This window comes from Equus przewalskii, chromosome 1 (genome assembly GCF_037783145.1).
Source record: "Equus przewalskii isolate Varuska chromosome 1, EquPr2, whole genome shotgun sequence".
NCBI classification, from domain to species: Eukaryota; Metazoa; Chordata; class Mammalia; order Perissodactyla; family Equidae; genus Equus; species Equus przewalskii.
Window position 1 is genome coordinate 60419305 of NC_091831.1, and position 12436 is coordinate 60431740.

The 12436-nt window shown below is 41.3% G+C and overlaps 1 protein-coding gene across 7 annotated transcripts in view; it reads right to left on the reverse strand.

Moving 5' to 3' along the window:
- The window catches only part of MICU1 (mitochondrial calcium uptake 1), a 280401-nt gene that overhangs the window by 78748 nt on the left and 189217 nt on the right, over window positions 1-12436 (reverse strand). For all 7 annotated transcript variants that reach the window (XM_070565467.1, XM_070565458.1, XM_070565477.1 and 4 more), the window contains one exon: window positions 7631-7828. In XM_070565467.1, the coding sequence (XP_070421568.1) occupies window positions 7631-7828 (198 nt within the window). The remainder of the gene's footprint in view (window positions 1-7630; window positions 7829-12436) is intronic.

Sequence of the window (12436 nt, forward strand, 5' to 3'; positions counted from 1 at the left end):
GAGAAATCTGCTGATAGCCTGATGGGGGTTCCTTTGTAGGTTAGTTTCTTTTGCCTGGCTGTCCTTAATATTTTCTTCTTGTCGTTGACTTTTGCTAGCTTCACTACTATATGCTGTGGAGTTGGTCTTCTTGCATTGATAAAGTTTGGAGATCTATTGGCTTCTGTCACCTGAAGATCCATCTCCCTCACCAGATTTGGGAAGTTCTCAGCCATTATTTCTTTGAATAGGTTTTCTGCCCCTTTCTCCTTCTCTTCTCCCTCTGGTATACCTATAATCCTTACGTTGCATCTCCTAATTGTGTCTGATAATTCTCGGAGAGTTTCTTCATTTCTTTTAAGTCATGCTTCTCTCTCCTCCTCTGCCTGCAACAATTCTATATTGCCATCTTCCAAATTGCTAATTCTTTCCTCCATATTATCGGCCCTACTGTTCAGAGAATCTAGATTTTTCTTAATCTCCTCTACTGTGTTTTTCATTTCCAATATTTCTGTTTGGTTCTTCTTTATCGTATCAAACTCTTTTGTGACATAGCTCCTGAACTCGTTGAGTTGACGGTCAGAATTCTCTCTTAACTCATTGAGAATCTTAATGATGGCTGTTTTGAAGTCATCATCATTTAGGTTATATATCTCATTTTCTTTGGGATTGTTTTCTGTGTATTTGTTACTTTCTTTCTGTTCTGGAGATTTAATGTATTTTTTCATATTGCTTGATGTTGTTGATTTGTGCCTCCGCATGGAGATAGAGTTTAGTTGCTCCTTTCACTTGTTTCAGCTGCTGCGGTGGGGGGAGCAGCTGTTTATACTTCACCAACCAGGAACCCTGTCCGTAGTTGCTAACTGGGCCTGGGCCCCTCTTCGTAGCCACAGTGGCCCTTTGGATTCCCTCCTCTGCCGTGGGGGCCGTCACAGGGGGGCTTCAGGCTGCAGGTGCCTACTGTTGCAGCCCACCTAGATGTGCTCTCTCCTTGGGGTCTGCAACGGTGTTATGGGCTTTTCCAGCGGCCAGGGGTGGGATCACTTATATTTGTCGCTCCGTTGCTGTCGGCACCCACCGAATCTCACTTGTCCTCTATGGGTCGCAGGAGAGCTATTGGCATCTTCTACAGTCTGTGGTTAGTACACCTAGCTATGCTGCTTTTACCCTGGGGTCTTCCAGCCTTGTGGCTGGCGGCTGGGTGCCTTCTACTGGTGCTGTGCAGAGGCTTTCCCTAAGGCTGCTGTGAGCCTGTAGGGTTTCCCCCTAGGCTACTAAGCTGGGTCTCTGGAACTCTCTCCAGCCCCAGTCCTCTCCGAGATCTCCGGCAATCCCTAGTCTCACGGGGTGGGCAACGGCAGCTGGGGGTCGCCCCGCCCTCTGGGCTTCTCTCCGGGCCTCTCCCGGGAGCCCTGAATGCTGGGCGTGGCCCCTCTGCTAATGGCAGACAGAGAGTTTTCTCTGCTGCCTGGCGGAACTCCGGTGCTTCCCGTCCGCGTCGCAGAACCGGCCTTTGAAAGTTCCCCCCGCCCCGGTCCTCTCCGAGATCTCTGGCAATCTCTAGCCCCACGGGGCGGGCAATGGCAGCTGGGGGTCGCCCCGCCCTCTGGGATTCTCTCTGGGCCTCTCCCGGAGCCGTGAATGCTCGGCGTGGCCCCTCTGCTAACGGCACACAGAGAGTTTTGCCTGCTGCCTGGGCGGAGCTCCGGCGCTTCCCCTCCGGGTCGCAGAACCGGCCTTTGAAAGTTCCCCCAGCCCCGGTCCTCTCCGAGATCTCTGGCAATCCCTAGTCCCACGGGGTGGGCAATGGCAGCTGGGGGTCGCCCCGCCCTCTGGGATTCTCTCTGGGCCTCTCCCGGAGCCGTGAATGCTCGGCGTGGCCCCTCTGCTAACGGCACACAGAGAGTTTTGCCTGCTGCCCGGGCGGAGCTCCGGCGCTTCCCCTCCGGGTCGCAGAACCGGCCTTTGAAAGTTCCCCCAGCCCCGGTCCTCTCCGAGATCTCTGGCAATCCCTAGTCCCACGGGGTGGGCAACGGCAGCTGGGGGTCGCCCCGCCCTCTGGGCTTCTCTCCGGGCCTCTCCCGGGAGCCCTGAATGCTGGGCGTGGCCCCTCTGCTAATGGCAGACAGAGAATTTTGTCTGCTGCCTGGCGGAACTCCGGCGCTTCCCCTCCGGGTCGCAGAACCGGCCTTTGAAAGTTCCCCCCGCCCCGGTCCTCTCTGAGATCTCTGGCAATCCCTAGCCCCACGGGGCGGGCAACGGCAGCTGGGGGTCGCCCCGCCCTCTGGGATTCTCTCCGGGCCTCTCCCGGAGCCGTGAATGCTCAGCGTGGCCCCTCTGCTAACGGCAGACAGAGAGTTTTGTCTGCTGCCCGGGCGGAGCTCCAGCGCTTCCCCTCCGGGTCGCAGAACCGGCCTTTGAAAGTTCCCCCAGCCCCGGTCCTCTCCGAGATCTCCGGCAATCCCTAGTCCCACGGGGCGGGCAACGGCAGCTGGGAGACCTCCGTACCCTCCGTGACTCTCTCTGGGACCCTCCGGGCGCCCCGAGCACCAGGCTGGGTCTCCCCGCCAATGGCGGGGAGAGACTCTCCCCACGGGCTCAGGTGTGCAACTCCAAAGTTTCCCTCTGCGTTTAGGAGTAATTGCGGAGGGTTTAGGTAGGGTTCTGGTCACCTGTTTCCACCGTCGCTCCTCTGTTGTGTTCTCGCTCCTGCCCTAGGTGTGTGTGGATCCTCTGGGGGCGTCCGTTGGAAGAAAGCTGCTTGCGGGTACTAGGCTGCCCGTCGGGGTCGGAGAGTTTTCACCTATTTCCACATCCTCCCGGAGGAAAGTCCGTCCGCCTTCCGATGTATAGTCGCGTGGGTGTCTCAGACGTCCTGAGATGCTGTCTGGATATCCTTTGTCAAGCGATAAGTGTCCAAATAATTGTAGACTCGAAGGGCGAGAGACAAAGAGGACTACTCACGGCGCCATCTTGGATCTTCTAATCTCAACTCTCTATTATCTTTCATTTTTGACTGACATCCTACTTGCTGTAGTCCTCAAGAAATCAATGAATATATTAACTGGAATTAGACTTGGCATCTGTCTCCAAGGAATTGAACTCAATAGCTCTTGGTAGCCTTAGATGGAATTTTTAATAACTTTAAAAGAGATTTAAAAAAAAATAAACTGTGTATTCTTAAGTCATTCCTTCAAACCCATGTTTTTTGAGTTTCCAAATAGAGAAATAAGGGTAGAATAAAACAGATATGACCAGAAGTAAGAGTATTAAAATATTAAAAAAAAAATCTAACAAGCTAATGATTGTTATGAAAAGAAATTAAATGGCTAGTTTAGGTAGTATCTTATAAATACAAAAGAACAGTATATTTCTTCTCAGTTATAAGAGTCAACTTGAGGGGCAAAGGAACTGGAAGAAGATGGTGCTGAAGAAGGTAGACTATACATATTCAAGAAATTAGTTTTTTTCTGTTCCTAAAATTCAGAACACTTTTTCTTTAAAGCTCCAAATATGTCAGGCACAGAAACCTCATCTCAGACTAAAAGTGATAAGAATCAGATAAAGAATAGAAAATAGTTCAGTCTGAGAGACTGAGTTGGAATCCTGGGTCTACTATTTAACAGCTCTGTGACTTTACCTTTTTGAGTTTTACCTTCTCTATCTGTACCATGGGTATAACACCACTAAACCCAATAGGGTTGGCGAGAATTAAAATAAAGAAGGCATGGAATACATGTAAATCGCCTGGCTCACAGGAGGCACCCAATAAATGTTTATGGACTTTTCTTCCCTGATCCCTTGGGAAATTAAATTTGACAGAGAAATAGTGTTCTCTTCACTCAAAAAAACTACTGTGGTGAGAAAAAGGAGAAATAACTACATGGAATAAAAAATCTCCTTGATCTAAAATTTGAAAGTAGGTAACTAAGTAATGAAATAAAACTAGTAAGAGATGGATAGAGAGAAGAATGGAATTATAAAACCTATATGAAAGTTAAGATACTATTAATCATTTCCATTTTCCTCTTGGAATTGATGATGAAGTTATATTTCATACTCAGTGAGGGAAGAAATTACCCCAACTTTGAAAAGTAAAATTAAAAGTGTTTCATAAAAACAAAACTTGCTTCCATTTTCCAGATGTTTTATCAGAAAACTATTTGGATAGTAAATGAAAGTAAGGCCTTTCAGTCATCTGAGATAACCTGTTTAAGAGTTTACTATATGCCAACTGCCATACTAATTGGCAGAGGGCATAAAAGAGTAGGTAAAAGAATATTTATTAAAGGCATAGTACATGCTAGGTCGTGTTAGGCAAATACCACTGTATTAGTTTGCTATGGCTGCCATAACAAAATACTACTGACTGGGTGACAAACAACAGAAATCTATTGTTTCATACTTCTGAAGGCTGGAAGTCCAAGATCAAGGTACAGGCAGAGTTGGTTTCCTCTGAGGCCTCTCTCCTTGGCTTGCAGTTGGCTGCCCTCTTGCTGTCTCTTCACGATTGTACCTCTGTGCATGTGTACCCCTCGTGTCTCTTTGTGTGTCCAAAAAGCCTCTTCTTATAAGGACATCAGTAAGACTGGATTAGGGCTCACCCTAATGGCCACATTTTAACTTATTCACCTCTTTAAAGGCCATATCTCTTAATACAGTCACATTTGATGTACTGGGGGTTAGAGCTTCAACATAAGAATTCTGGAAGACACAATTCAGCCCATAAGAAACACTATCTCACTTAACCATCACCCTGTTTTACAAATGAGGAGCTGGGCTCTGAGAGAATAAATTACTCTTCACATGTCACATAGCCAGTGAGTGGTGGAAACAAAATTTTAACCAAGGTCTCAGTATGAGAGCACCAAAGCCTATGCTCTTTCTGTTCTTCACACTTCCTCAAAGAATTACAAATCTAGTTAAGAAGACACAGTACTGATCCATGAAATGTTAAATATGTGGGTTATTGATAAAGAGACACTTGTTTGCTGGACTTGTGCCGTTATGTGGGAAGAATGGATTCAGGATTAATAAACATTTATAGAATACTTATTATATGTTAGTCTGGGTTTATTGGTTTCCTTCCACGAGGAATTGCTGATTGGCGAACAGTTTTGGTATGTCTTGGCCCAAAGCCTACAGATGATCTTAAGTCAATGTCAAATACGAGAGGACTTTCTAGAATAAGCATCTTAGATACAACTGTCTTTTAGGTCTCTTTTCTTCTGCATTTGGGTGTAGGCTATGTGCAGGTACACATGCATGAAATCTCTAATCTGCTTTATAATATTCTACTCACTGGAAATCTATACAATATGTTAGCGGGCTTTCAGCTCTAGAGCATCTCAGGATAAAGACGAAAGTTCATGCTCTGTCTCTTCAGACTCCTACTGTGTGTCCAGACTCCTACTGAGTGTTAGGCTAGATTGGGGTCAGTCTGGCATCTGCTCTGTGCTCTGGATGACTCTCTATTGTTGTTTAAAGTTTGTTAAAAGTACTCTTCTAGCATGCGCTTTATTCTCTAACTACATTTTACGGATCTCTACTTAAATTGTAATTATATAATTAATAAGTTAAAAAACTTACATTACTAGATTATGTTATAATGTTTCCAAAGAAGATGCTTTCTGGGGGCCAAGGCCCTAGAATCCTATTCCATACCAACTCTTACACAAAAATTGTTGGACTCCTGAAAGCAGGTGATAAAACTCCCATGTGAAAGATGTCCTCCTTATACCAGCAGAAAAGAAACCAGGAGAGGCAATTGTGGAAAAGTAACTAAAATACATGGGGAGACTAAAGGAAGGTAAGAATTATTCTAAGAAGGTTTGTTTGTACTGATTACTCTCGACTTTGACTTTCCTTTCTGGTGATATGAATACAAACTTGATAAAGGTAAGTTGCCTCTCTTTGTTCAACCTACTATATAAACACTTAGGCCTAGCCACTTCTTTAGGTCTTCATTTTCCTAGGGCGTCCCCATGTACGTGTAAAAAAGTCTCTCTGTTTTTCTCCTGTTAATCTGTCTTATGTCAATTTAATTCTTAGGCCTAGCCAGAGACCCTAGAAGGGTAGAAATAAAGTTTTTCCTCCCCTGTACTACATATATATGTATATAGTGTGTGTGTGTGTGTGTGTGTGTATACACGTATAAATAGTGTGTGTATATATATATATCTTTCTCACTTATCACTTATTATAGGGGCCACAAGAGCCTCCTTAAGGAGACTGAATTGTGGAGATCAATTACTTTGTTTTTTTGAGGTAAATTCTTTGAATATCAATTAGACCATTTTCAAAAAACAAGTACAAAAGCACATTTCAAAGTTTGATCTTTTAGTATTATCCATACTTCTGCTTCTATCCTAGAGTATGAATATTAAACAATGTTCTTAACAATAATGGGAATCCAGTTGTGATTTTGCTGACTGTCTCAATTGAGTTAGGTGGGTGGAAGAGGTGGGAGTAGTATATCAGAACCTTGGGGAAAAATGGGAGAGCAGATAGAGAAGTAATATGCATAGTTTAAAAACAAAGCAGTGCTGGGGCTGGCCCTGTGGCCGAGTGGTTAAGTTCACAGGCCCTGCTTCGGCGGCCTGGAGTTTCACCGGTTGGGATCCTGGACATGGCACCGCTCATCAGGCCATGCTGAGATGGTGTCCCACATAGCATAACCAGAGGCACTTACAACTAGAATCTACAACTATGTACTGGGGGGCTTTAGAGAGAAGAATAAAAAAAACAAAAACAAAAACAAAAGAAGATTGGCAACAGTTGTTAGCTCAGGTGCCAATCTTTAAAAAAAAACAAAAAACAAAGCAGTGATTTTCTCCAATACTTGTATGTGTTTTTAGTCATAGTATTTAATGTTTTAAAAATTTAAAGAATATTAAAGTAGGGCACATGGTAAAAAAAAAAAAAAAAAGAGGTAGAGAGACACCAGTGTAAGGGAATTTTTAAAAATCTGAAGAAATTAGACTTCATTTTTCGCCTCCAGACAAAAATGCATATAGAAGGCATTTAATAAATGTTTTGAATTGAGCAGACTCAGTAGCCAATTAACCCAAAACACACTTAATTCAATAAATATACACATAGAAAAAGGTAATGCTCTTACCGAGTTGTGTCCAGGAACTGAATAGCATGATGGTCTAAACTTTAAGTGGAAAAGTAAATCCCCAAGCACAGTATGACACCTCTGTAACTCTGAGCAGATATATTTTTATTTTGACATTATGTGTTTCCAGCTGTTATTACCTTTGTAAACTTTCATAGAAAGAGCTACTAATCATCTCCCTTCATCTCCACCTCCTGTGCCTTCTACACAATAAACAAAATTGGGGATACATGCTCAGGTTGAGAAATGCTCTGAATCTCTCTTTTTTCTCAAGCTGGGTATCTGAAGACATTAAAATTTTCAATTTAGACTTTTTGGCTTTCAATCCCAGAACTACCTTATTCTAAGACATTTTCAAAGAATATACTACTTCCTACCTGCTGTCAGGTTGTAGATGACTGATAAGGTTCAAACCAATCAGTTCTCACAGTTGGAGGTAGATTGAAAGATTGCCAATAGTGCAGGCCCTCTCAACCCAGTGGCTCCATGCGCATATGTGCCCTGGTCCCCTGAAGCCCAAGGAATACCTACCTCTAGCTTCAGAACATCATGCTGAAGTTTACGCTGAAATTCAAGGAAGTTTTTGATTGTCAACTTCCCCTTGAGATCAGCTCCAAAAAAGTAGGTGGTGAGGGCTGAACATAAGCCGGACTTGAGGGTGTTACCAGTAGTAGAACGATCTCTGTGACGCATACCCATACTGGTTTGGGAGCGAATGATGCTCTGAACCTAATAGAGAAGCAAACCCCGATCCAGAAAAACATTACAAAGTGGAAAAACTTAGAAAAGTAAGAACAATAATGGACTATGGATTGTTTATGATTTGACTGCACTGTGCTACAATTCTCTCTTTTAATGCTCACAACAATCCTAAGAGATAAGTCCTAAGACTGTCCTCATTTTATAGATGAGGAATTTGAGGCTCATAGTATTATGCCACAAATGACCTGCTCAAGATTAATAGCAGGCCTTGGATTCTAACACAGATGCCTGACACCTTTATAACTGGGATGCTTTTTAAAATCTCTCTTCAGAAAAGAGTATGCATTTGTTTTTGAGGCTCAAAACCTCTCACACAACACTAAAATAATCATCAACCTAACAGTAATACCTTCCATATCTCAGGAGACTTTTAAAAATTTCACACTTCTCACTACTGACTCTCCAGTTGTGACAAGAGGCAGCATAGCTATAGGGAAATAGTTGACATCTAAGAGAGATAACATATTTATTAGAGTGATACATAAAATACAAAGTTGGCGTGAAATACTTCTCCAAGAAAAGATGGTGAATTAGTTCAATCTGAGAAGTTTTAAATGAGCTTTCTGAGAAAGGATAATTTTGGGGCCTAGCAACCATGGCCTAACTATATAAATGAGGTTTTTGAGGCAAGTCTATGATCGCTATAGCTTTTTAAAAATTTTAAGTAGTTCCTGCAGTCTTTTCTACCTCTTTACAAGCTATAAAACCAACTATTCAGAATAATTAAAACTGGGATATGTAAAGATAAATAATAAAGGCATGTTATTTAAACAATACATAAAGCCTTGTAGGGGACAATTTTTAAATTGCTGTATTAGAAAAGCAAAATACTTAAAAACTTAAGATTTCTAACAATGAATTTATCTTAGTTAAATGTCTTTATTTATTATCTATGACCATAAAAAAGATTTATTTAAGACACTTTAAAAGTCTCTGGCTCTATAAAGGGTGGAATAGTATAATGGAAAGACACTAGATGAGTTCTAATTCTGCTGCTCTGTGGTGAAAGCAGAATTTATGCAGGTCATTTAGCCTCTTTAGGCCTTACTTTCCTCACTGGAAAAGTTCATGGTTAGAGTACATTATCTCTAAGTCTCCTTACAACTCTAGGTTAATACCATAAATGCTTTTGATAATGATTTTTTCTGGTTTCATGTTTTATCATGTATATAAGATTAGTTGACATTTGTTTCTCATGCACGTGGAGACTTGAAAGGCAAGTGTACAATGGGTTTTATTTTATTATTTATTTAAAGATTTTATTTTTCCTTTTTCTCCCCAAAGCCCCCTGGTACATAGTTGTATATTTTTAGTTGTGGGTCCTTCTAGTTGTGGCACGTGCGATGCTGCCTCAGCATGGCTTGATGAGCAGTGCCATGTCTGCGCCCAGGATCCGAACCGGTGAAACCCTGGGCCCCCGAGGCAGAACGCGTGAACTTAACCACTCCGCCATGGGGCCAGCCCCTACAATGGGTTTTAAAACTATTTAAGTTGAAGAGTTTTAGACTTTAAATTGAAATACAGGATAACCAGTATCTATTTGAGGGCAATACACAATTCATTTTATCTGCCTAATTGTGAGAACTAAAGAATTTTCCAAGAGCAGTAAATTAGTATTGAGCATCAGTGTCAGGATCTGCCATGATTTAAATTTTGCCTGTGGCTATAAATATTGCAGCTTATATCCTTCCTTTGGTGGAAACTGTGTATGCTCGCTTCAAGAGAGTAGTGCTGACAGATCAATGGAACAGAATTGAAAGCCCAGAGATAAAACCACACGTCTATGGACAGCTAATCTTCCACAAAGGAGCTGAGGGCCTACAATAGAGAAAAGAAAGTCTTTTCAACAAATGCTGCTGGGAAAACTGGACAGCCACATGTAAAAGAATGAAAATTGACCATTCTTTTTCACCATTCACCAAAAAATACTCAAAATGGATCAAAGACCTAAAGCTGAGACCTGAAACCATAAGGCTTCTAGAAGAAAACATAGGCAGTACACTCTTTGATATCAGTATTAAAAGGATCTTTTCAGACACCATGTCTTCTCAGACAAGGGAAACAATAGAAAGAATAAACAAATGGGACTTCATCAGACTAAAGAGCTTCTTCAAGGCAAGGGAAAACAGGATTGAAACAAAAAAACAACCCACTAACTGGGAAAAAATATTTGCAAGTAATACATCTGACAAAGGCTTAATATCCATAATAGAGAAAGAACTCACACAACTCAACAACAAAAAATTAAACAACCCAATCAAAAAACGGGCAGGAGACATGAACAGACATTTCTCCAAAGAAGATATACGGATGGCCAATAGGCACGTGAAAAGATGTTCATCATTGCTGATCATCAGGGAAATGCAAATCAAAACTACACTAAGATATCACCTTATACCCATTAGAATGACAAAAATAACTAAAACAAATAGTAACAAATGTTGGAGAGGTTGTGGAGAAAAAGGAACCCTCATACACTGCTGGTGGGAATGCAAACTGGTGCAGCCACTATGGAAAACAGTATGGAGATTCCTCAAAAAATTAAAAATAGAACTACCATATGATCCAGCTATCCCACTATTGGGTATCTATCCAAAGAACCTGAAATCAGCAATTCCAAAAGTCCCATGCACCCCAGTGTTCATTGCAGCATTATTTACAATAGCCAAGACGTGGAAGCAACCTAAGTGCCCATCAACAGATGACTGGATAAAGAAGATGTGGTATATATATACAATGGAATACTACTCAGCCGTAAAAAAGAACAAAATCATCCCATTTGCAACAACATGGATGGACCTTGAGGGAATTATGTTAAGTGAAATAAGCCAGATAGAGAAGGACAATCTCTGTATGACTCCACTCATATGAGGAATTCAAAAATGTAGACAAAGAGAACAGATTAGTGGCTACCAGGGGAAAGGTGAGGTGGGGGATGGGCACAAAGGGTGAAGTGGTGCACCTACAACACGAATGACAGACAATAATGTACAACTGAAATTTCACCAGATTGTAACCTATCATTAACTCAATAAAAAATTTTTAAAAAATTTTAAAAAAAAGAATGTAGTGCTGAGAGAGTGTGTGTAAGTGACTGAGAAAAAGAAGTATTTTTAGGGAAAATTAACTGGTGCTATAGCATCTTCACTAATGATTAATAATAGCACAGTCCAAATATTACCCTACCAATTTGTAAACTATTACTAACTATAAGTGTTCTTTCATTAACAACTTTTTTAAAAAAGGATATATCACTAGATTGTGCATGTATGTGTGAGAGACATTGTTTTCTTAGTGTATCTCTGTTGGGAAATATTTTCTTAAAATATTTTTATTTAGATAATTTGTTAAGGGTATAACAGGAGAATCAATCAAAACAAACCAATTCAACTAGCCATGTGAATGCTTACTATATGCTACATGCTGTGGAGAAAATCAAGAGAAATATAAAATACAACCTGTGAAATAAAATTTAATTCCTTTTCTTCTGTCTCACAACTGATAGTTATCACTTCTCATACTTTAATACTAAAAAACACTTCCGTCACAGCCTTGGGTGAATGCAGGCCAAACAGTTAAGAGATTTTTTTTAAATGTTTTTTCTGGGTTAGTTTTGTCTCATGATCCTGTATGAAATGGGTTAAAGAAAAGGATCTGTGTGATAGAAAGATCAGAGAAAAGTCATGCTTAACTATTTACAGTTGATTAATGCTTTTCAGCAATTTGTGCTTATGCTTGATCAAAATGATTTTGGAAAAAGATGAATGAAAGAGTAGTATTAGCTATTAATTTGCTTTATGCAATTTAACTTTGAAGATAAATGATAATGGAATGTGTGAGTCCTCATACTGGTTCTGTTTAGCTTTTTTTACAAGCTTGACAAATACACTGTCAAGAAAATGCCTGTTTACGTGGGAAATCAGAGCAAAGTTTGAATGTTAGTGTCTATAACAGGAGTAGGGAAGTTATGGCAATTTTGCTCCTGAGGGCTAACCTAAGTAATTTATAAGGCTATTTCAAAACTACATTTTTTTCTTTTTGTATTTTCTTTCTTCCCTTCCTTCTCCCCCTCTCCCACTTTTATTTCTCTCCCTCCTGCTTCTTAGGCCTATCTGAAGCCAACTCTTAGCATTTAATACTAAACAGGTCTTAATCCACTTCTGGTAATGGATGAGTAGCTCCTCTCAGGCCAATCTTTCCTCAGATGACAATTACACAATACGGACAAAACTCACCAAACAACTACTTGAAAGCATCAGAGAGTGTTCATGGGCAGATCTTGGAGGGGAGTTGAGACTTGGAAGAAGGGAATGGCACTGGCTGAGTTTCTCACTTTATACAGTTTTCAGCCTGAAGGAAGTCCCCAGTCTGAATGAGAAGGATTGGCGCCCTCAGTTTTTCTGGATTGAAAAACCCAAGGACAGAATCTGGAGCAACCACAACCCCTGGAGAGTGAAGGGGAAATCCCGAAAAAGAGAAAGCCAAAGAGGGGAAGCCCCAAATTCTATATATAAAGTCTAGCCAAATTCAGTTGAGCTAATTGCCTGCTAAAACAAAACACTAATACTCTTCGGG